The 23,953-nt window shown below is 51.4% G+C and overlaps 2 protein-coding genes across 5 annotated transcripts; both read right to left on the bottom strand.

Annotated features, from left to right (window-relative positions):
* Window positions 1-403: 403 nt before the first annotated feature.
* GINS4 (GINS complex subunit 4) lies at window positions 404-4,938 on the bottom strand. Its single transcript, XM_061349712.1, has 7 exons — window positions 4,802-4,938; window positions 4,599-4,685; window positions 4,228-4,341; window positions 3,973-4,070; window positions 3,574-3,662; window positions 3,366-3,456; window positions 404-3,286 (listed from the first exon to the last, which is right to left on the bottom strand). The coding sequence occupies exons 1-7, from the start codon at window positions 4,892-4,894 to the stop codon at window positions 3,190-3,192; spliced, it is 669 nt and encodes a 222-aa protein (XP_061205696.1). The 5' UTR covers window positions 4,895-4,938; the 3' UTR covers window positions 404-3,189.
* A 940-nt stretch (window positions 4,939-5,878) lies between these two features.
* GOLGA7 (golgin A7) lies at window positions 5,879-10,804 on the bottom strand. Of its 4 annotated transcripts, none has more exons than XR_009724931.1 (5): window positions 10,609-10,804; window positions 9,449-9,601; window positions 8,940-9,149; window positions 7,923-7,986; window positions 5,879-7,157 (listed from the first exon to the last, which is right to left on the bottom strand). XR_009724931.1 is itself a non-coding variant. In XM_061349715.1 (5 exons), the coding sequence occupies exons 1-4, from the start codon at window positions 10,717-10,719 to the stop codon at window positions 7,939-7,941; spliced, it is 414 nt and encodes a 137-aa protein (XP_061205699.1). In that variant the 5' UTR covers window positions 10,720-10,804; the 3' UTR covers window positions 5,879-7,157; window positions 7,923-7,938. The 4 variants fall into 4 exon arrangements, 2 of the variants coding, with proteins under 2 accessions (XP_061205699.1, XP_061205698.1); XR_009724930.1 differs by having other exon boundaries at window positions 5,879-7,154; XM_061349715.1 differs by having other exon boundaries at window positions 9,048-9,149.
* Window positions 10,805-23,953: the final 13,149 nt, after the last annotated feature.

Here is a 23,953-nt window from a genome sequence, read left to right as displayed (position 1 = left end):
TGGTGCTAGGAAATCAGCAGTACATCCTTCCCCTTAGCTCCTCCACTGCAGTGACTTGGGGGAGTCTTCACAGCCAGGAAAGAGCCCCCCCTGCAATGGAAGCACTCACCCCACCTTGTCCCCCTGCACTCAGGAGAGCAGATCCGGCTCAGGGAAATCACAGCTCACCAGCAGTGCCCTCCTGGCGACCTCTGTCCCCATCCACCTACTTTAGAGCTAATCACTCAGTAAACCCAAGCCACCTCCACCTTGAGGGTGCAGAGAAAAGGGGATGTATTTGAGCCCTGTGGAAGCTGGAAAAGTGGCTTTCACTCTGCGCTTTCTCTCCCAGAGTCACAGATTAAGGTGGATGGACTGCTGGGTCTTCTCCATCTAAAAAGCACAAGCTGACAAAGACACTTCCACTTCTCCCAGCACATACAGAAGCACTGTAAGGTAGCATCCAGCCACGCAAGTGTCCCGGTTTTCATCATGGAAGGACACAAAAAGCAGACAGCAGCATTCTTGGGTACGCCACAAGAGAATCTCACTGTGAACTTGACTGATTCCAGCCTCATGGCCATCCTCAAACCCCTGCACAGGCTGTGACAGCAATAACATGTGCCAGCCAAGGGGCTCCAGGGAGGAGCTGTACTGACAGCACCCTGGAAACCAGCAGATCCAGTTGAGATTCAGCTCCTAGAAGGGCACAAGTGCCTTTTCCACTCCTACTGGCTGTAGCCACAGGAGACGCAGCAGAGGGGCAGGTACCAGTGGTGTGGACTATCATTCAATCAAGTTTAATAGGGCCAAGGAGAAAGTCCCCCAGCCATGCCACCAGACACTGTCCTCACAGCTCTCCTGCAGCAGGGGATTAGTGATGACTTTGGCTGGGAGCTTCAATCACCTCTGCAGAGCTGCAGACACGCACAGGACCTGCAGTCCTTCCTCAGGGACTGTCCTACTGATTCCTCAGGATTAAACCCAGCCTCCCCTTAATGTCTATACTTACAAGAATCCTCTTTACCTAAATGGATTCATTAGGAGCACTATAAACCACACACACGAACGAGATGGAGTGTCACCCCCTGCCTGGCAGAGCAGCATCGGGCTGCTCCTCACAAGCCACCATGCAGGGAAGACACTGCCTCAAAGGAGGAGCTGGCTTCACCTCCAACTACAACAGGCATGCAACAGGTCAAGAGGAGCTTTTCCTCTGCGTAACCAGCTCAAAAGAACTGCTTCCCCCTTGCTCCAACAACTGTTTGAGCAGAAGAGATTTCAATAGCAATGAGAAGCTGTAGTGGAAGCCCTCACTCCATCACACACAGCAGAAAGCTGCTTTCTCCTGAGCCCATGATGACACTTGCTGTTTTAGTGAAACTGGCCACCACCGATCTTAAACAAGCTTCAAAATGAAGCTTTGTGTTTGTGCTATTGATCCAAGTGCCCCTGCACAGAGAGCTGAATGCTCAACTACAGAGCACTGGTCTGATAGGAAGCAGCACAAATAACATACAAAGCAGAGGAGGTGACATAAAAGAGACTGATAATCTCATGCTGCAGCAAGAGACCATTCTGGGAAAGCTCTGCCAGCCTCCTCCAGTATCTTTCTGAACAATATGAGGGCATCATAAGCTTCAGAGCTCCTCAGAGCTCTTCCACAGCCCTCAGCTGCTGATCACACAGACCACGCTGTCTGGAGTTCATTGACCAAGGCAGCCCTGAGCTAAGGATTAGCTACAATAATGGTGCAACCTCCCAGAAGTAAGCCAGCCCAAAGCAGCAGGTTGGAAAAGGCTGGAAAAGCATCAGGGCCTCATGATCCCCCCCAAACGCTCTCTGTGCTCTGGCTTTGTGCAAAGTCTGCACGTGCAGTAGGACCACAGATGCAACCACCAACCTTTACATGGGCAATACAAAGACCCCGTGGCTCTGGCACAAGCAGCCCAAACGTGAACCAGCTGCTCTGGTTAGGAAGAGGTTTGTGACAAACCTGCAAATGCTGCTTTGATTGTGACTGCATCATTCACAATGTGATCAAGAGGTGCTCACTCCTCGGCCCAGGGCAAGGAATGCCATTACAAGCACAAGGGCCAGGCAGCAATTCCAAACCCACGCCTGCTCTGGAGGCAAACATCAGATACTGCCATGGCAAGGGCTGGTTATTGTCAAAATGCCAGGGAAAAGCTCCTCTCTGGCCACATTAGACACAACTGTATCCACACTGGGATTGCATGGGCAGAACAGAGCTCATGCAGCCTCCCTTCCCCGAAGGCAGGGCCTTTCCAAGGAAGCACAGGCATGCTGTTTGGCTGCATAACAATGCTTCAAGGGAAAAAACCTTAATTCCTAAGCTCATGGGCATCTCCCAGCTGATAAACTCTTCACTCTCCCTTCTCACTGCAGGTAAGTGGTGCAAGCACCCAACCCTTGGCTCTCCCATGATGTTCCCTTTGCTCTGAGCTGCAGTTTCCATCCTTACCGTGTTCCCAATCCCTCCTGCTCCTTCTGCAATAACCAAGATCTGCTCTGCCAGCAAATATCTTTACATGTGGTGGTTTTTTGCTCAATACATCATGTGTCAAGGATGGTTCAGAGGAATCCCCCCTCCACCCTGCCTCTGGTTCACCTCAGAGCAATCAGCCAGTTGCAAAACAGCCAGGGTTGCACAGACCCTGTGACAAGATCAAAGCAGATGGGGGAAGGCATCATTTACACAGCTGGTTGCCACACTATTCGGTCACTGGCTAGCCTCACTTAAAGAACAGTGATAAACTGGAGCAGGGATGAACATACAGCTGAGGGTTTAAAAGAGAGCACCCTGCTATTTACAAAGGCTGTATTCACTCTGTCCACATCTGCTGCCAAACCAGCCTGGGGTCTGGAGAGGCAGCAGTAACACTCAGCCCTCCCCTGGGACTCTCAAGGGGATGGTGGCAAAGCCTCCTTGGAAGGAGTGCTGTGACACAGGCTGCCCTCGCTCAGGAGCCTGGTTGTACCGCAGGCATGTCACAAGCCATCAGGAGATTGATGAGCTGTGGGGGCAATCAGCAGCAGCAGAGAGGAAGATGTCCTGCTGCTTTATTTGCATGCTGTGGAGGGTACCCCTTCCAACACTGCTGCTGTCCTGCCCCAACATGCCACATCCAAAGGGAATGTGGATGGGAAGACCCACGGCCCACCCTAATCCTGGCCTCACACTTACCCTCAGATGAGCTGCACTGCTCCTGAGGCCACCAGTGGGGCAACGACCTTGTAGCGGATGAGATGCTGGGAGCCCTCCTCCAGGTCAATGGTGTAATCCCTGCCAGAGACAGGCGTGGGCTCAGGATAGCTCTTCCACTGGAACCTGCACCACAGCCAGTGGGGAAGCACCCTCCTACCTCTGCTCATCCATCTCCGGCTCGACTAGGATGTTCTCCTGCCGCTCCAGCACCCGCAGGAACACGAAGGAGTCCAGGTTGGGCTTTGGAACTGCAGACAAAGGATTGAAGGGACAAGCTCAGCACTGGCTCACATTCCCCTGCACAGCTCGGAGCTTCCCCCGCAGCCCTGCTGCCACGAGATGACCCTGAGTCAGGATGTGCTCACCTGATTTTAGCAGAGCCACCTTTTGCAGGTTGGGTGGCATGTGTCTGAGGCCCACGTTTTTCAGATAGGTCTCTGTGTTTGCCATGTACCTGAAACAAACGGTTGGAGCACTCACTGGTTTCATCAGCTACAACTCTGCAGGGAGAGCATCGATACAAAATGCCAGCAACTGACATCTCCTGGCCCCAGGCACGGACAGTGACAAGCCTCATGGCTTGCCCTGCTCACTGACTCAGTGTTATCAGAGTTGCTTTATTTCCCTCTGTCTTTGTCCATAAGAAACCTCCTGGTAAAACCTGTGATTCTCATTGCAAACAGGCTCCAGAACTGTTGAGGATATGACACCAGTGAGGTTTATAACCTACAAAAGGGAGACAGATCGATCCAAAACCTACTCACTCTTTAGCAAAAGCAAATTCCTCTGGTGACAGAATGGAAGGCTCCCCTTCGGCTCGAGACTTCTCCTTCTCCAAGACATGGGGGAAAAACTTCTCTATCTGATATTGAGACAAAAGCCAGGCCTGAAACAGACTTTTCCCAGTTAAACAGGTATCAACAGTGTGATCCTCAGAGGACACAGAGTGAGCACCTTGTTGAAGCAGTAGAAATGACTCCTGAAGTGACCCTTTCTCACCCCGTGCAGCACAGCCTTACCTTCACCAGCCTACACCGCAAGTAGCTGCTGAGCACATAGCGGATCCGTTCAATCTCCATCCGATGAACGCTCACCTTCAAGTCTCCTCCCTTTGCCCGTTTCAGGTTTGCCTCCTGTAAGAAGAGACATGAAACGGTTGAAATGTCAAAGAAGGACCGGAGAGGACGATGGGGTTTGCGCATAGAGCCCACAAAACCAGGCTGAGCTGCTCCTCTGTACCTCACAGGCCCCTCTGCACCTCAGTCTCCTCTGTACCTCACAGCCCCCTCTGCAAGACAAGCCCAGAGCAGGCACCCAAAGCACCTCACCTCAGGGACCCCCACAGTAACCGCGTCCCCCTGTCCCCCCACCTCAGCCCCACAGAACCCACCATATGGTCCAGCTGCTCCACAACGCACTCGATGATCTCCGGTTTGCTCTCCAGCAGCTCCGGAGCGAACTTCTCGTTCAGCCAGGCCTGGAAGCGGGGGGGGCACACTGTAAGCTAGGAACAGGCCTGCTACGTGCCGCGGCTCCCAGCGATGCCACAACCGCACTGCTCCGAGCCTCCTGCTCAGGGCCCGGCCCACAGACCTGCTCCAAGGTGCGGATGAGCTGCGCTGGGGTGAGCTCCAGCTCCTCGCCGCCGCCGTCCGAGTCCGGCCCCTCAGCGCCCGCGGCCGCCATGGCCCCGCAGCCTCCCGCCACTCGATGCGGCCGCTCCGCGCAGGCGCGGCCCCGCCCCGCGCAGGCGCGCCCCCGTCGGGACAAGATGGCGGCTGCCAGCGCCGAGAGGGGCGTATCAAACAAAGCGGTGTTAAAAGTGACCCGAACGGTACCAAAAACCGAACAAAACGATGCCAAAAGTGAACGAAACGGTACCCAAAGGGACCAGAACGGTGTCAGAAGAGAGCAAAATGGTAACAAAAGGGGACGCAACTGTCAAAAGGAGACAAAACGTTGTCAAAAGCGAACAAAACTACCAAAAGCGAACAGAGCTGTGACAAAATTGAACGAAACAGAACCAGAAGTGAATAAAAGGGCACCAAAAGCAAAGAAAATGGTGTTAAGTGAACAAAACTGTATCAAAAGTGAACAAAATAGTACCAAAAGTGAACAGAATGGTGTCAGAGCAAAATGGTAACAAAAAGGGACAAAATTGTCAAAAGGGGTCAAAACACTGTCAAAAGTGAACAAAACAGTACCAAAAGCGAACAGAACTGTGTCAAAAGTGAATAAAATGGTACCCAAAGTGAACAAAATGGTGTTAAGTGAACAAAACTGTATCAAAAGTTAACAAAATGGTACCAAAAGTGAAAAATTTGGTACCATAAGTGAACAAAATGGTACCAAAAATGAACAAAACATTATCAAAAATGAACAAAACTGTGTCAAAAGGGGACAAATGGTATCAAAAGTGGACAAAACAGTACCAAAAGCAAATAAAACGGTACCAAAAGCAAACAAAACGGTGTTAAGTGAACAAAACTGTACCAAAAGAACGCAAAATGGTACCGAAAGCGAACAAAACAGTGCCAAAAGTGAGCAAAACTCCAGAATCTATCCCAAAACCATGCTCTGTGCGTTGACATCCTGCTGCCTCGGGAGCGAGAACGGCCCCAAGAGCACTTCTTGGCACGGAGCAGTGCGACCACATAGGACACAAGACACGGTTTAAGAAAAGATTTACTAATCCATTAGTCCTTCTGCCAATATCGCAACAGATGTGAAAGGCAAACACTGTTACAGTTTAGAAAAAAAACAAGTTTTATACAATTAAAATATTAAATATCAAAAGAAACAAAAAAATAATCAGTGGCTGAGTAAGAAGCTGGAATTTCAGATCCAGAATTAGCACCTGCAGTGCCACCAACAGCCAGAGCGCTCCCATGCTGCTTTCCTAGCTCCTTGGATTCCTTCTACAGCTGGACAGTGACGTTCAGACCCTGGACATCCTTGCTTTGATAAGGGAAAAGGATATGATATTAAGCCAGCTCAGTTTGTAGGAACTTTACTTTGGCAGGTATTGCTGAGGAATGTCGATGCAGGGGGGATACTAATGCACAGTTCTACTTGCCAATAGTGTGCCAGCAGATAGGATTAAGAAACCATCTTACACGATATCTAACAGTTTGTGAAATCAGTGTTTTCCTTATAAATTATAGATAATAAATCCAGAAAGAAACAGTTTTACACTTCACATATTAATCGGAGGAAGGGTAGGTGTCGTTATGTTTATTGGTTCAGCATCCATTTTAATGTACTTACTGGCTTCTGAATGAATAGACCCCCTCTTCTGGCGAGCACTGACAGATGCAATAACAGCACAGATACAGTAGTAAAAAAACCACCAGTATTCAAGTCCAGCTATTCCTCCCCTTCCTAGGGACAACCAAAACACTGAAAACAAGGAACACTTTGCCTTCGGGTTTTCCATGGGAATCAGCACGGGAAGCGTTAAACACTTGTTGCCTTGAGTCCCTTCTCGCCAGGCAGAGGCACTGTGCATCCCCTCACTCCAACACTGACCTGGAGGGAAGGAAATTCCCAACTCCAACTTGCAGCTTTCCAGAGCTTCTGATGGGCAGAAAGGTTTAAGAACTAGGGAGGAACAGCACTGCGCATACGTTGACTAAAACTAGCCTGCTGCTGGGCAAAGTGCCCCATTTCTTTCAGAAGAGTACATAGCTTTACCACTTCTGCTTTTTCCTGGGGGACACCCCCCCGCTTAAAACCAAAACACACCTAAAAAGTGATCTCATTGTCTCATTGCTTAAAAGTTGGCCACAAAATGGATGCTGACCAGCTGGGTCACCTCACGTGGAGCAGTTTGAGGAAGTTAGTCCTTGTAGTAGATGGCACTGTGGATCTGGCAGCAAAGAAAGGAATGATGCTCTAAAGTAGGAGGTAGGGGAACTTTGATACAGCAACTCCACTGTTGAGCTATCTGCTAGAAAAGAAGTTTCACATTAGTAGAAAGTATTGCTAAACAAACCCAACAACCCCCTACACAAACCTTTCCGTGGCTGGATTTTGTTATCTTAGGAAGCAGTGGCAGGAAAGGCAGGGTCTGGATTCCATTTGTCTAACAGGAAATAAACCCTTTACTTCTTTCTGCATAACAGGCAGAAATAGTTGCAATCTTTTTCTTCTGCACACACTGACAACAAGCTAGGCTGAGACAAGCACCCCAAGCTCTGCAGAGTACCTAAGGCAAGGAAGCCAGTTCAGGTTTGAGCTGATTTAGCACCATCAGTGATTTTTCTCATGCTGTTAGTACAAAAGCTGCTTGGGAATCCAAAACAAGCATTTAAATAGTGACCTATTTTGAAGTCTAGATTTGTCTTAAGTTAGTCTGCTCGGAACCTTATGACAGACTTCATCACAATAAGAAAGACCCTTTTATCTACACACCAGAGGACAATGACTGGACATAATACAGCACTAGTCAGGTTTATGCATGCTTATCCAGTCAAGACCCAAATGTCCCTAAATATGAATGTGGTATTGTCTGATCTGCATTGACATTCAGTGGCATTATGCCAAGTATTGATTGATATTTCCACTCATTCAGAAAAGCTGGTCCACACAAGATTTGGGTGAACAGCCTTTCAAGACACACCGTGGTGCCTCAGTATGACACAATCTACCCCTCTGAGCACAGAAACCAGGTTGAGATGGGTTGAGATTGATCTAGTACTAGGTTAACATGTACCTGAGACTCCACAGTTTTATCTTCCGCTGGTCATACCTCTGTCTTCATAAATGGTAATTTCAATCTGCACAGAAAAGCTGTTAGGGAAACATACTATAAAAAGACGGTGAAAATATAACCAAAAAGAAGGAATAAGATATTAGAACCTTTGATCTTTCAAGGCTCATTTCCAGAGCTACAAAGCAAACAGAACAGCACACAACAGAGGCCAGGTCAGGTCAGTGTGTCCTGACAGCAAGAACACAAGCTGCTGCATGGGTTTGAGCCCTGCTACCTTCTATTTAATGTCAGGAAAAGCCATGCACTAGACAAAACACTTCCACACTCCAGCTACTTAAGTCACTAACCAAATGGAAAATGCTTTTACTGAAGTTCAATGGTTTTAGGGTTTTGCTGTTTGTGTTTTCCCCAGGTTTATGCAGAGAACAATGCAGAAAACATCTTGAGGATAATGAAATCATGTAGGTGATAGCTATCAGCTGCTTAGACAAATACACAATAACTCAACCACAAAGAATTCCCCTTAGCATGCATCTAAGGGACAAGGCTGTGTTTCAAGCTGTTCCAGTCTCGATACCCCTGGATTTGTCATGTGAGGATCTTTACTACTGCTGAGACAACAAGGAGATAAATGCCTGCAGCCTGGTTCCAGCGTTGAAAAGGCTGGAAGAAGCCACAGCAGAACAACGTGCGAGGCTGCCATCAACTTATGGTGGTGACACACAGCAAAACCTTCACCAGAACCTGAGGACAGGGCTGCAAATGAAACAACAGCCACCTCCTGCTTCCACATCAACAGTTTCTATCCTACCAAGTTGGCCAGTTTTGCCCCAATGTGACAAACACCTTTCTAGAGGTCACTGAAAGAGGTAGTTTATTGATACATACAAGGTTTTCAAGGCAGCCTCAAAGGACAGGTTCCAACACTGCATTTTAATTGTCTTGATGCAACAAATCTTAATGTACCAAAATCTGACCAGAGAACAGCACACGATGGAGAAGAACAAAACTAAACACCTATTCTGCTGTGCCACAGATAAGCATGACCAGAGGGTGCCACACTGAGATCAAGCACATCGCAGATGGACAAACCAGGAGGCAATGGAAGCCACCACAGAAGGATACAACTCTTAGTCCTCTTTCGATGGGGTCTGTCAGAAGGAGGCCCTGAGGAGCATAGATCTTCTCATTCTGTTCCTGAATGAACTTGGCAATTTTCTTTAGAACCTGGTAACACAGCAGCACAGAAGTCAGTGGGTTTCCCTGCATCAGAGTCCAAGCCCCAGCAATACCAACGTTAGGGGAACCTAGCACACAGCTTGAGACAGGACTTGCAGGATTCCGGATGTACAAGCAATCATTACATGACTCAACCTAAGTCTGATGTATCTATGCAACAAGGTCCAGAGTGCATGGGGAATTTGTCTGCAGGTCACAACAGAAAACCCACCAAAACACAAGGGTGGCTGCAGCCCATGGGACTCACTCACACTGCCTTTGCTACCGGGGCAGGGAAAGCAGCACACCTTTTCGTAGTGTGTTTCCATGCACAAGAAGATGGTGTAGGCGGTCAGGCAGGCGAGACACCCTTCAAGGTAGGATTGGCCCCCAAGCTTTTCAGCTTCTGCATAGAGATTGTTCAGTGTCCGGACAGTCTCTTCAAACTGTTGCCTATCAATCTGCAAGAGAAGTCACGTTCAGTTGTCACACTCTGCACGTTAGGAACTCACTGATACCTTCAGGCATCTACCTTCATTTAGTGCTTATTTGCACTTCCACGCTTTGCAGCCGCTGTTTAGAGCCAAAGTCTGAAGGACACCAAGTTACAGACCTGTAGCTCTTCGTTAAGGGCTTGCCCAGAGATGAGACCAAGTCTTGATTCCAACACAACATGAACACAAAGCAGTTAAGAGTAACAGAACTAAAGAAACATGCACTTCAATTGAGGGGGGCTTAACTCACATGCAAGGAGAACAGCCTGGGAGTGGACTGACAGAGGCAACTCTTGTATTGACATTATACCAATAACACCTTGGTGCTGGTCAAACAAGTTCTCAAAACAAAGCAAAGCAACGAGGAAGAGGAGCAAAGTGCAGCAAGAAAAAGCATTAGCAAGGAGTGTCTGTTGCTGTCAGTTACATCCGAGAGCATGAAATGAAATGCAAGTACTTGAGACGGCACTTGTGGGGCTCAGCACAGAGAGGACAGTGTTAGCAACAGCCACACAACACAGGCTTTGTTCTCACATAACAAACACACTCTATTTTCCTACCAGAGAAGACAGCTGCGTGCCTGAGGAGTAAAACTAGCTCAAAACACCAGCATTTCACAAACACCGAAGAGAAGCATTTTTAGGTACTTTTAACGTGGCTTTTCACTTCAAATTCGAAGTATTTCCTTACCATAATCGACTAAACCCGCCATTTAAACAACAAAAATAACCCCAAACCCGGTTTTCTGCCCTCCGATAACATCCAAAGCAGGATGTGCCTTTGGATCTTGAGACCGTGCCTCTCCCAGTGCGCGTTCAAACGCGTTCGCCACCTCACAGACGGGAGCCGGTGGCACAGCACCCCCGGGACGGGGACAGAGGGAGAAACCGCGTCCCCCTGCACCGCACAGGCCGGGCCTCGCTGGAGGAGCGAGCGGCACCGGGCCCTGCCCGCACCGCCGGCACCCGCCTTACCCTGTTCTCCAGCTCGGCCGGGAACTTGCTCTGGAACTGGCAGCGGGTCCCGCCGCTGTAATCCCGCTGGATGAACACTTTGCCCGACACGGGCGCCTGCTGCGGCCTCATGGCTCCGCTCCACCGCCGCCACCGCCGCCGCTCACCTACGGCTGTCGCGAAAGCGTCGGGAGCGCCTCCGGGAAAGGGCGGAAGAGCCGCCAAGCGCAAGCGCCGCCGCCTCACCGGGAGGGAGTGCGCATGCGCGCCTCAGGGTCCTAGTGCCTCCTCCGCGAGTTCCCCCCTCCCATCACACACAGAGAGAACACCCCCGCCTGGCACACATGGTACAGCCCCCCCCATGGCGCGGCTGCGGCACGGGCAGGCACCAAGAGGGGTCCCGGGGGGGGAGGCACCGGGAGCGCCCGGTCCCGGTGCTCGTCTGACGGTGTCCTGGTGTAACCAAGTGGAGCTGCCTTGTCCCTGCGTGGGACAGGGATGCGCTCATGAGGATGGGGACCCCCATGAGCAACATGAGGTTAAGAGCTGCAGCAAGGGGCTTGGAAGGGCTGAGTGCTGCGGGTAAATGGCCCCTGGATCTCGGGGTAGCGATTAGGGTGAAGGTGAACCTCTCTGCGAGGTAGAACAGCGAGTGAGTGCCATAGAACCCTTCACACTGCAGGAGCTGGAGGTCCTGCAGCAGCAAAGTCCCCCACATCAGCCACAACTGGGAAGCAAGTTGGATGCTCCCTGTGTAATCCTCGCTCCTGATCCTGTCCCTTGTGCAAATGAAGCTGATCTCTGGCCTTCAGCATTCCTGGGAGTCTTTTTCCCCCTCTGGACGTTGTGAAACCATGGATGATGGGATCCCGTTCCGAGGTTCGGAAGTCAGCTAATCGGGGACGTGTTTATTTACACGATTAATGGGAATCATCGCTTTGTGAGCAAAAAGTAAAGGGAAGCAAAGGCTTTGGGGCTTTCACTGTTTGCTGAGCGCAGCTGCTTCTCCTCAGCCTGCTGCTATAGGGAAGAGCTCCCAGACATGCCAAGGAGGAATGAACTCCAGTGCAGACACGCTGCCCTGGGCCATGCTCCACCTCTGCCGGGTCAGAGCGGCTCCCATCGCCGCAGCCCTGCTCTGATTCCCTGCCGCATCCCTGTGGGAGCATCGCTGAGGGGAGATGCACAATGGGAGCACAATGAGCAAGGTCTGGACCAGCCCTGCCCAAGCCTGGGGTGGGTGTCTGGGAGGTCCTGGCACCCCCATGGGGCACCCCAATGCGGACACACGAGCCCAGCCCCATGGATCCAGGTCCCTGGGCACGGTTCCATTTCAGAGCAGAATTCCCACAGAGAGGGGCTCCTCTGCACAGTAATAGGGAAATGCTGATGCTTGATGCCCACCCTCCAGGGAATCCCTCTTCAAAGCCCTCAGCACTGACTCCATAGGGAAATCACCCTCCTAAACATCACACAGGGTGGCTTTTAAGTGGAAATGAATGTTTTTTCACCATTAGATGGAGCAGATATAATCAGGGGGGGACGACAGCCGTTGCTATCTTGCACCTGACAGGCAGGGATTACTCCATTGTGCTCTGCTGTGGTCTTCATTTCCTCTTGCTAAGAAGCTGATAACCTTTGCTTCCCCCATCCCAAATGTGTTTTCAAGAGGAGCTGCTCACTCTATGGAGTTTGAGGGCAAATAAATCCCAGGAGTGGCTGCTAGGCTAAAGAGGGAATATGCAGAAGGGTGGCAGACTGTGCCTATGGCTGCCAGGGGTGTGGAAAGAGGCACAACACCTCTTTCTGTTTGCCTTTAACCTTTGTCTTTATGCTCTTGAAGTGGAAACTGCACCGATTCCTATGGGAGGTCACCAGATGCATCCAGCAAGGGTGGATTTCACCATCCGTCGTCTTGGTCCTATGCTGAGCACTTGGGAGAGCTGGGGCCCAGTTTGGGAGTGTCTGAGGCTTCCATGAGCCCCATTTGCAATTCCCTTCGCTGCTTCATTCACGTCACACCAGAGCCTGGTGCAAGGCATTGTCCTTCCTCCGCAATGGGACTTTTGATGGCCAAAAGGAATTCAATGCCAGTGGAGCCGCATGGAAACATTAACCCTTCAACCTCAGCTTGGGGGGCACCGAGCAGTCAGAATGCCTTGGTTGGGGTGGCAGAGAGAGGTTACAGCTTCCCCTTTGGATGCCTATGCATGAGGACTGCGTGGCTTCGGGACACAGCTTCCAGATCTGCTTCCCCACCAGTGTGCAGCACAGATTCCATGACTGATGCAGGGTGATGGAATATCCCTTGCCTTGTCTAGCAAAGCAGTTCTGGGTTGGGATTCCCACTCTTGGAAGCTGATTTCAGCCTTCCCCAGGGACAAGGGATGGATTGGGATCTGCCTGGCTAAGAGCAGTGTGGCTGGTTTGGTTCCTTAGGCTGCAGGTCTCCCCTTCCCACTCTGTATTCACAGAGGGAGAAGGTTTCTGATGGAAACAGGCAAAACTGGATATACATGCTGGAGGCAGGAGCTGGATGAACTCATGGAAGGGTGATGAACTGCCAGACAGCTCACTGGTGGCCAGCACGCATCCTCCATCATCCCGTGCCTCCCTGTTTCCAGGCTGAGAGGCTGTAAGCAGTGGGGTGGTGCAGGAACCCCTGTGTGGGCTCTCTGATCTGCAAGGGTTCAACATCCTCACATGCATCCGGTGCTGAGGTTGAGGGTGTTGAACCATGCTACGGTTCAACGAGGAAGGGATAAACATAGGAATGATGTGGTCAGTTTATGCATATGATAAGTGGTCTCCATGTCATACTCTGGGCAGGAGAAGCAATTTTGCAACAATGTATATTAAATATACGTATGTGTATGGTATATATGTACATTTATACATATATGTTGTATTTATCATGTATGTATTTATCATATATAGAATATATTATAAACAGCATTATCCCTGTCACCAAAAACACGCTCCAAGGACACATCTGCACAGATGTGACACCGACACTGCCGGTGTGCTTATGAAAGGGAGCTACAGGGGGAAAGAGGAACCAGGGGACGTGAACCTGCCTATCAGGCTGCTGCTGATCTTGCCTCATCCTCCTGCCTCGCCACCCTCTCCCACAGGAGCAGCCTGAACTAATTAACCCTCTCACACTCCATAATGAAGGCTAATAAACACCTAATGGCTTTGCTTGAACAAACAACCAGGCACAGGCCAGAGGAAGCCCCTGGTCCGGTGGTGCAGGGCTGGGGGTCCCTGGTCCTTTGCACCCTTGAGCCAGACCCCCCTGCTGCAGAGTGGGGTCCGGTGCTCAGTGCTGCATCCCTGTGCTTGCTGCTCTTGCCTTGCCTGGCCATGGGTCACCTCCCTGCAGCCAAGCTCTGATGGAAACACACTCCAGAACCCTGTGCTTAAAACAGGGCACCAGATGGACTGCGTTTCCCTAACCTATAGCTGGTTCCAATGTGCAAACAGTTAAGATTGTGATGTTAACATTTTCTCGGATGCTTTTATGTGCATACAAAATACTCTTGAAGGATGTGCATTTGAATGCAAGGTTTATCCAACTGCAGCTTTCCTGGAATTTATAAAACCATACAAATATGTTTTCAGGGTGTCTAAGATGCTGCTGGCCTCCGTCTAGTAAACTCTGAAGCCCTTGCAGTGGAATGTAACTGCTACTGCATCGAGATGTCTCTGGAATTCTTATGATGAGGGAAATGCACTGATTCTTCAGTCCTGTGTCTGCTCACCTCTGAAAGCAGTTAATACACGGCCCATGTCTGCACTAAAACCTTTTGCTTTCTGCCAGGGGCTAAAAGCTTGGCTTCTGCAGCCATGAATGGCTCAGAATCAAAGGCCAAAATCCAACTCAATAGCTCTTCAATGGACTGAGTTGCTTTGCTTATCTCCCAGCAAGCACTCTCTTACCCCTCATGGCAACTTCAGCCTCTTGTAGGTGGTAAGTGAGAACCTGCTTCTTCCCTGGCTTAACTGAAAACCTGGATCAAGAAAGGAGGTAAATGGAATTCAGTGGGTATTCCTTTAAAGACATCCACTGTTGTGCTTTTGGAATAGAAAAGATGGCAAGCACTGGGAATCTCACAGGTCTGCTGTGTGAACATGAAGGCAAAGCACGGAAACGTTCACGTGTAACCTGTTTCCAAGAGATGCATGCGTTGCATTGCAGCATTTTATGATTCCATATAGAAATAGTTTAGAATTAGAGACTTATTCAGAGATGGTGAACTCGAATAATGTGCTTAAAATTACAGAACAAGAGTACATGAAACCATAAAGGAAAGCAGTAAATTCCAGGCCTTGGTATGAGGTGTCCCTGCCCATGGCAGGGGTTGGAACAGGACCTTAAGGTCCTTTCCACCCCAAACCATTCTGTGACTCTGTGTTTCCATGCTCCCAGCAGCTTCCCCAGGACAGGACCACCTCAACTCGAGTGATTGGATTCCTCCTGCGCTGTTGGTGGGAATCCATTCCACCCTTTCCCCGATGCAAGGAGCCACTGAGCTTTGGGATGCGTTTTGTGCCCAAAGCCACAAGAAGCCTGTTTGAGCAGCGGGATAAGCCCCTGGCTCCCACTGCTGAGCTCAGCTGCCAGGAAAGTTCCTCGGGAAGCAGCACAATCTTTGTTTGGCCATTAAAGCAGAGAAAGAGCCAGGGAATCTTAGGAAATGCTTGAAACGATTAGGTGATCTTAACTCTAAGGAGCTAAACAGATGCAAAGCAATTCCCCCCCGGCCCCCCTGCCCAGCCCCTCGTGCTGCTGTAGAATGTAATCTCATTTCTAAACACACAATTACAGCAAATAAAAAGCAAAGAAAAGAATCATTAATTTCTGCTTCCTCATGCAAATCCTCTGACCAATCATTTAGGGATCAGGGGCGCTTCAGCTTCTTGTGCAAATTCCAAACTGAAGGCCTGGCAGAGAAAAAAAAAAATGGGGGGAAAAAAAAAAAAAGGGAAAAAGCAAGTGAATGGATTTACTTTTCTAAGAACCAGAATTAACAAAGGTTCCATTTTGCATGGTTCTGCGCCTGGCCAGACAGCCCTTGCTGACAAGCTCTCAAAAAACATGTGTTGGGCTGTTGAAAAGGCCCCAGTGTTGACTGACAGACAATTGAAGTGACAAATTGTTCCATTGTACTTGGCAGGGAGAGCGCTGTATTAGATAATTAGGGCGAGGAGGGAAGCGGCAGGTCACAGGTCAGAAGACACGTCTGACCCTGCTTTCTGAAAGCCCTGAATGGAGCCCGCGCCCGGGAACGCAGCGTGATGCTGCTCCTTCCTTTGCGATGATTAAGAGCTAAGGACGATGGAGCGAGGACTGGCTCCCTGCACGCCATGGGATCCAGTGGTACCCAAAGCATCACTTGGCTGTGCAGCACACAGCGCTGGGTATCCTTTGGCATGGGTGAAGAGGTGAGGATCCCATGGGAAGACGCAAGCAAACAGTGGAACAGGCTGAGGAACGTGCCACTCGGCTCAGACCCACTCACACCACTGGGAGCATCTCGACAGGTCTGTGGTTTGAATTGGCAGCAAAACACACAACATCCATCTCGGAATTCCATCCCAGGGCATGGACACCTTCCTCATGGAACCCATGCAGCTCAGTCCATGGGCATCAGCACGACCAAACTGCTGGGGTGTTTTCTTTGCTGGCTGCAAATAGTACAGCTAATAATTATTGAAGCCTCTCTCCCACCATAGAAATGAAATATGGCATGGAATCACAGCACAGCTACTCCATTGAGAGCGCTGCTCGGCTGAGTAATAGCAATAATTCAAAACAGATGAGCCAAAGGCTCGAGCACTATAGACCCAGTATCCCGATGTGCCCTGACCCCAGGAACTCGCTGAAAGTTACCTTGAGACTCGCCAGAGCTCTTTGTAACTTCTGTGAGGGTTATTTATTGCAAAGTCATAAATATTTGCTATGGATTTTCTCCATCAATCCCCAGAATGAATGAGGTTAGAAGAAATTTATGTCCTCGGATTTTGGGCATGTGTTTCTCAGGCCGAGAAGGAAAAAATGGGATCTCCATTGTGCAGAGGACGGGCTTTGGGCCCTGTTGCTAATGAATTCCCTTCCTCAAATGGTTTAACATGCACAGTACAGTGAGCAGGGGGGAGGGAGGGATGAAATCTCTCTTGAAGTCCTCCATAAACTCATTTATGGGGGAAGGAAAAGTCTTTTTCCCTGTTCTCCCACCCGGATGACCTCCGAGCCCATTGAAAACCTGGCATTTGGGAGTGGTGGTGCAGAGGAAAGAATCTACCTCAGTTCTCTGTGCTGACCTTTCATGGTCCCACATCACCCCATATCCATGAGCATGGACTGGGATGGGGAATGGGCACTTTGCCTGCACCCTCATTTTAATCCCTGTGAGAGCAGGATCCTGCACCTCCTTTCCAACTGCTGTGAAGTGGTTGCATGGGACACTCAGGCAGCCTGTGTGTCTCTATGGTGACTCACACAGTCCCATGTCCGTCTGTCCAGCCACCCAACAGCTCCTGAAAAGGTTTGCATGAATGAGCTGATCTAGCTTTGTTTCTGCTCCCATGCCTTGCCCTTTACCCTCTGGCCTTTGCCCAGCTCCATGGCCAGGGGAGCGAGCGTTTGGCCACAGATCACTGCACATCTGTGATGCCCATAGACGCAATGAGCTGGGGCAGGGGCAGCACCAAACACGGCACCTTTCTCCTGCTGCCAAAAGATTTCAGTGTGGGTCCAGCACTGGCAAAATGGATGCTGCTTCCCCCATATCCATCCTGCTTCTCTTCCACTGGGCCTGTGTAATGCAGCAAACAGAGGCCCGGCCAGCACTGGCTTCCCCTGCAGTGAGCCCTTGGGTAGACCTGGCAGCTCTCAGGTGGGGCAAGGGGATGCTGCCACTGCTGCAGGACTCTGCAGGGCCTTGTGTGTGCTGCTAGGCTGCAGAAGCGTGGCCCCTTGGCTTGGCTTCATCTAGGACCTTTCTCTTGCTTGCTGGTGAGGCTCCTGGGTCTGGGTCTGTTGCACTGCATCCAGTCACAAGATGCTTTCACATCCCTCCTACCCCTGAGCGATGCCAGGCACTGACCAGGTTAAGGAGCTGAGCATGTCTTGCATCCAGCCAAGTGCTGGGAGGCAGCCAACAGGCTGGAGAAGGCATTCCCAATTGCCTCCTCTTCTTCCACATGTATCCCTAGGCAGAAACAGCCTCCTCTTTCACTTCTTGCCCGTTGCAATAGGGAAGTCTGTCCCATGCAGTTTCCCTGCTCGCAGGTCATGGATGAGCTGGGAATGCCGGAGCCCTGTGTGGATTTCGTGGTGTAGCTGCATGTCTGTTAGCATCCAGATCACAGTGACAACACATGCAAACCCAACGTGTGCTCAATGAGTCTGTGCTGGGTAATGTGGTAGTGGGAAACATTGACAGAGGGAGCATGACACCAGGAGCTGTTTGCTCAATCAATGATTTACCAGATGTGTACACTGTACTAAAGGCTTGTAAACATCCTTTAATGGCCAGCTGTAAATCCAGGCAGGAGCAGTGCCAGCTTCATCTCCATTGGCCGTGCTTTAGGACACCAGCGAGAGGGCTCTGAATCACTGCGTTATGGGCTCTGTCAGCTCTGCAATTGTGTATGTAAATCAATGAACTAAAGTCCTTAGGCCAGAATTATGTGGATGTCAGGAAAGGTTTTATGATCAGCAGCTTTTCCTTCCCTGCGTTCCCTGCAGTTCCTTGTCTGCCACATCTCCAGAACATGGGCTTTCCATCCCAGTGCCCCAAGTGCATGGCTGTGTTTTCACTGACCAACTTGGAAGCCTCTTTTGTTAACCGCTGAAGCAAAGCGTCATTAGCGAGAAGTGCGGAGCGTACACAAAGAGGAACTTGCCAAATTACTAATAAGCAGAAACTCCATCCATCTTAATGAGACAGGGTTAAGAAAATAGCAACCTAGAAGACACACAATGAAGCCTTTCCAGGCTGTTTATTTATCCATGTTAGGAAGAGGTTCAGACACTCCATCGCTGGTGCTGCTCGGGGACTCTCGCGTGCTTTCCGAACCAAAGGCTGCTTCTGCTCTTGTGAGTCACTCAGCACCAGCAAGTTAAGTGAAGAAGGGGATGGGGGGCTCAAAGGGAAGGTGAATATCTGGCCTCCACACAGATGAAATGACACCGCAAGAGAAATGCTGGTTCCAGGCCAAGCTTGTGCTGGGCAGCAGATGAAGCGCAGGGCTCGTGGTGGGAATGGGAACTGGTGCTGCAGGCTGGGGAGGGGATGCTGCATGGTGCTGGTTATATGAAAGCAGAGAATCTGATTTGGTTTGGGTTTAAGGGATCTTAAAGGGCATCCAGTTCCAGCCCCTTGCCATGGGCAGGGACACCTTCCACTAGAGCAGCTTGCTCCAGGGTGTATCCCTGAACACTGCCAGGGATGGGGCATTCACCACTTCTTTGGGGAACCTGTGCCAGCACCTCAGCATCCTCACAGGGAACAACTCCTTCCTTATATCCAACCTGGCCTTCCCCTCACTGAAGCAGCCACAGGTCCCTGTCTGCTCCATCACCATGGGCCGAGGCCCCATCTCACTGTGATTTATGGCTCCCTGGGGACAGGCACCACTTGCCAGGTTTCTGTGGCAGCACGGAAGGGGTTTGCACCATTCCGAGGTGCCTCCACACCTGTGATCCCAGCCACATACTTCTTTTGTTGGCTAAGGAGCGACTTGCAGCCCATTTCACACGAGCAGCTCAGCTGCTGGCTATTTTACAGCACTCGCTCTATGTTATTCAAACTTTATATACGCTGCAGACCCTCTCAGCAGCCTGCACCTGGTCCAGGGCAAAGCTGAGCCTCAGAGAGAAGAATGTGCTGTAATGCAGCAGGTTATTACAGGATAAATATTTATAAGCCCCTGTAAATATTTGCCATCAGTTCCCTCCTGGGACGAGGGGGCAGACGGTCAGAGTTTCAGCGGTGCTGAAGGCATTAGCTGTTGTAGTTCTTTATGTGCTATCTCAGCTAGTAAAGCTTTTGTTGATTGTGTTCAGTTATAGCATTTAACGGTGCTAATTTCACACTAGCAGGAGACAGCGGCTGCAATTGGTGCGTGCCTTGATCCTGGCCCTGCTTGATGCAGCATCCTTTGCTTTGGGATTGAAAGCAAATATTCCCTTGGGAGCGCAGGAGCTGTCCTGCTGCGGGAGGAGGTGGTGCTGGGGTGATAGAGGATGTCCCATGTGGGGATGTGGTGGGTGGCCACATCCCTTCCCTGGAGCAACGTGGGTACCATGAGCCCTGGCTGGTCTCATCTCCACCATCACTGCCGCCTCTGTTGGGGCTGGGGCGGTGGGAAACCATGGCAGAAATGCCAGGGCAGGCAAGGCCATGACTCCTCCATGCCCTCAACCGCAGCGGTAAAACAATGGGCCCTGGGCCCTAGCGCTTGTGGATTGTTGCACGGGACTATTTGGGGGCTCCACTTTGCTGCTCATGCACGAAAGGCAGTCATTTGGCAAAAATCAGCTCAGTTAGCAGGCATTGTTCCTAAAGAGCCCAGAGCTGAATGGGCTCAGGGCTAATATATTCTATTATCCCACGCCTGCCTGTTTCCCGGGGTGGCACGGAAGGAAACGCGCATTCCAGGGCTGTGCAGCCAGGGCAGAGCAGGGAGGCCAAGAAGGGGCGGAAGGGCACGTCCACCCCAAATGTCCCTTCAGTGCTCACGGATGGGGGATGTGGATGTGGATGTGGATGGATGCGGTTGTGGAGGGATGTGGACATGGACGTGGATGTGGATGTAGATATGAATGTGGATGTGGATGAGAATGAATGTGGATGTGATGTGGATATGGATAGATGTGGATGTGGATGGGTGTGGACATGGGCATGGATGTGGATGTAGATATGGATGTGGATGTGTATGAGAATGGATGTGGATGTGATGTGGATATGGATAGATGTGGATGTGGATGTGGATGGATGTGGATGTAGATGGATGTGGACATGGACATGGACATGGATGTAGATACGGATGTGGGTGTGTATGAGAATGGATGTGGATGTGATGTGGATATGGACAGATGTGGATGTGGATGGACGTGGATGTGGATGTGATGTGGATGTGGATGGACGTGGATGTGGTTGTGAATGTGATGTGTATGTGAATGGATGTGGACACGGACGTGGATGTGGATGAGAATGGAAGTGGATGTGATGTTCATATGGATAGATGTGGATGTGGATGGTTGTGGATATGGATAGATGTGGGTATGGATGAGAATGGATGTGGGTATGGATGTGGACATGGATGAGAATGGATGTGGATGTGGATAGATGTGGAGAAGAGGGATCTTTGGTAGGGGCAGAGTGCATGGTCCAGCAGGCTGTGGGTGAACAATGGAGCCAGGAAGCAGCGCAGTTAATGGGGCTGTTCAAAGGGGAGGGGAGCACTGGGGAGAGCCAAAACGGGGCACATTGCAAAGCCTCTCATTATTCCATAAGAACATGTTCACCCCTGTGGGAGCGGCAGCAATAAATGGCTGTAAAGCAAAGCGAAACGATGACATTAGAGACTATGCAGAGATTTCACAACCAGTGGGTGACATAACTGTGAATGGGAATGGCTGCACAGGCTTCCCTCTGAACAGTTAATGCCCAGTTTGGAAGGGGTTTGTTGGAAGAGCAGCCCTTTCTGGGCAGCTGCTATTTAAGAGGCCTTGTACTGTGTATTAAGCAATTTAGTGGTCTAGACCAGAGCTGTTTTCTTTTTTCTGCCTTTTTTTTCCCTTATGCTTTTTTTATTTTTTTATATTTTTTTTTTTTTAAGAAAACCGATTTTCTGGGCAGTTGTATTCCAGGGGACAATTCCTTCTGGGATTCCCACCAAGGCTGCTGCTGGGGATGTGGTATCGGATACAGAAGAGAGAAGGGAGCCAGCAAAAGGCCCTTCCTGGGTTGAGTTAAGAACTGTCCAGGCTTTGAGCGTGGATGGGTTTTGCAGCCAAACGCTGTCCTGTAGCCTTCCCACTTGGATCAGAAGCACTGGCCTGTGGCCTGGTGAGGGTCCAGCCAGCCCAGGGTCAGTGCGGGGTGCTCCAGCATCACCCATCACTGCAGTGCCCATGAGAAGGATGTTTTCCCTGCTCTGTGTGGACTCAGCTGAGTCCCCATCCTACCTATGATGTCTCCATAGCTGTCATGTTTCTATGGCACTGCTCAGGCTGTAGTATGCTGCTGTCACACAGAGGATGCTGCTGTCACATAGAGGATGCTGTTAGGGATAACCAGAATCCTGGCTGGTTTTATCACAGTGTTACCGCTGCCTTTGGAGAGCTCCCCAACTTCCCAATCAGAGTTTCCCCAGTCCCCATCCTATCTATGATGTTTCCATCACTATCATGTTTCTATGCCTGCAGGGATGCTGCTGTGTTTTCTACATTCTCATGAGATGTCTCAGTGTTTCTAAACTGATTTGGGTAAAAGCATCTCCTAGGCTCTCAGAGTTTCCCAAGGGATGAGGAGTCCATTCTGCAGCAGTTTCTTGGTGCTTTCCTCCCGTTTCCTGAGCCCAAGCAGCAGGAGAGGGTCCGCTCCATCCAGTTGCCTCTTCAGCTGCTGGCACCTATGGCGTAGGCTCCTCTGGTTTACTGCTGAATTCTCCACTTCATTAGCAGTGCTAACTGGCTTCTCTCTTCTGCAGGTGAAAGTGGCTCTTTCATGCTTCCAGGCAGCAGAGCCTCTTCCATTTACCTCTCAATGAGGTGTAGTTCCTGTCTTAAACAGCACAAGCTGTTGAAGCAAAAGGCAGCAAGAGTAACAGGAGCGTTGTATGAGTTTGGAGGAGGGAGCCCAGGGCAACCCAATGGCCAGATCTTGGGCACATGGGGACTGAGATGGCTCCTTCTGCCCCAGCTTGTGAGGAGGGCCACAGTGTGCCCAGCCCTTGGCTTTGGAGGGCAGCAAGGCACTGCAGGCCCTCTGGAGAGCAGCAGCCCATGGCTGCCCACTGCGGTGGGATGCGTGGCTGTAGCTGTGGCCTGAGAACCTGGCAGGAGCCATCCCCTCATTGAACTCTGGACCTGTGGCTGACAATGCTGCTCATCCACTTACACATGCCCTTTTCTTGCACAAGGTGGTGAGGGACTGGCACTGCTGCTGGGGAGCAGAGGATGCTACTGGGGAGCAGAGGATGCTGCTGGGGGAGTAGAGGATGGTGCTGTCGCACAAAGGATGTCACTGGGGAGCAGAGGATGCTGCTGGGGGACTAGAGGTGCTGCTGAGGAGCAGAGGATGCTGCTGGGGAGCAGAGGATGCTGCTGGGGAGCAGAGGGTGCTGCTGGGGGACTAGGGGTGCTGCTGGGGAGCAGAGGATGCTGCTGGGGGACTAGAGGTGCTGCTGGGGAGCAGAGGATGCTGCTGGGGAGCAGAGGATGCTGCTGGGGGACTAGAGGTGCTGCTGGGGGACTAGGGGTGCTGCTGAGGAGCAGAGGATGCTGCTGGGGAGCAGAGGATGCTGCTGGGGGACTAGAGGTGCTGCTGGGGGACTAGGGGTGCTGCTGGGGAGCAGAGGATGCTGCTGGGGGACTAGAGGTGCTGCTGGGGAGCAGAGGATGCTGCTGGGGAGCAGAGGATGCTGCTGGGGAGCAGAGGATGCTGCTGGGGGACTAGAGGTGCTGCTGGGGAGCAGAGGATGCTGCTGTCGCACAGTGGCTGCTTTCACACACCTCCCGCTGCCCTGGCAGGACCGGAGCCTGCTTTCCCAGGTGCGATTCCTCTTTAAGAACCAGACCAACTTCTCTCCTGGTTTGTTGGTGCTTTCTTTTTTTTTTTCCCAAATTCCACAGGTTTTGCTGGAATTTGTCCACAGGGAAATCACTGCACGGCCCAGGCCAGCTCCTCGCGCACATCTGCAGGCTTGCGAACGCCGCTGCGGAGCGCCTGGGCCTCGGGGCTGCTGTCCCGAGGGGGCCCCGGTGCCGCCGAGCCCCGCCGCTCGCACACGGCACCTGCCGGTGAACCGGGACCCGCTGCGGGGGGACCCGAAGCACGGAGCTCCCTGCCCGGGGGCGCTCGGCGCCGTCGGGGCCGGGAGGGGCGGGGCGGGGCCTAGCGGAGCCGGCCGCTGATTGGCTCCTGAGGCCATTGATTGACACCCGCGGGAGAGCGCGCGGCGGGCGGCGCCACTCTGATTGGTTGCCGGGGGTTCACAAACCCGCGGCGCGGCGCGGCGGGGCCAGACCGGGGCCGGGACCGGGGCGGGAGCGGAGGCAGCGGAGGGGTCGGGGCGGCTCGGAACGGGAGCGGGGTACGGGGAGGGGGGGGCCCCGGGCAAGGCGCAG

The sequence above is a fragment of the Neopsephotus bourkii genome, unplaced genomic scaffold, assembly GCF_033783945.1.
Source record: "Neopsephotus bourkii isolate Nb327-2 ecotype Australia unplaced genomic scaffold, CSIRO-AGI_Nbou_v1 NB_457, whole genome shotgun sequence".
Lineage (NCBI taxonomy): Eukaryota > Metazoa > Chordata > Aves > Psittaciformes > Psittacidae > Neopsephotus > Neopsephotus bourkii.
This window is presented reverse-complemented; position numbering and strand designations above follow the sequence as displayed.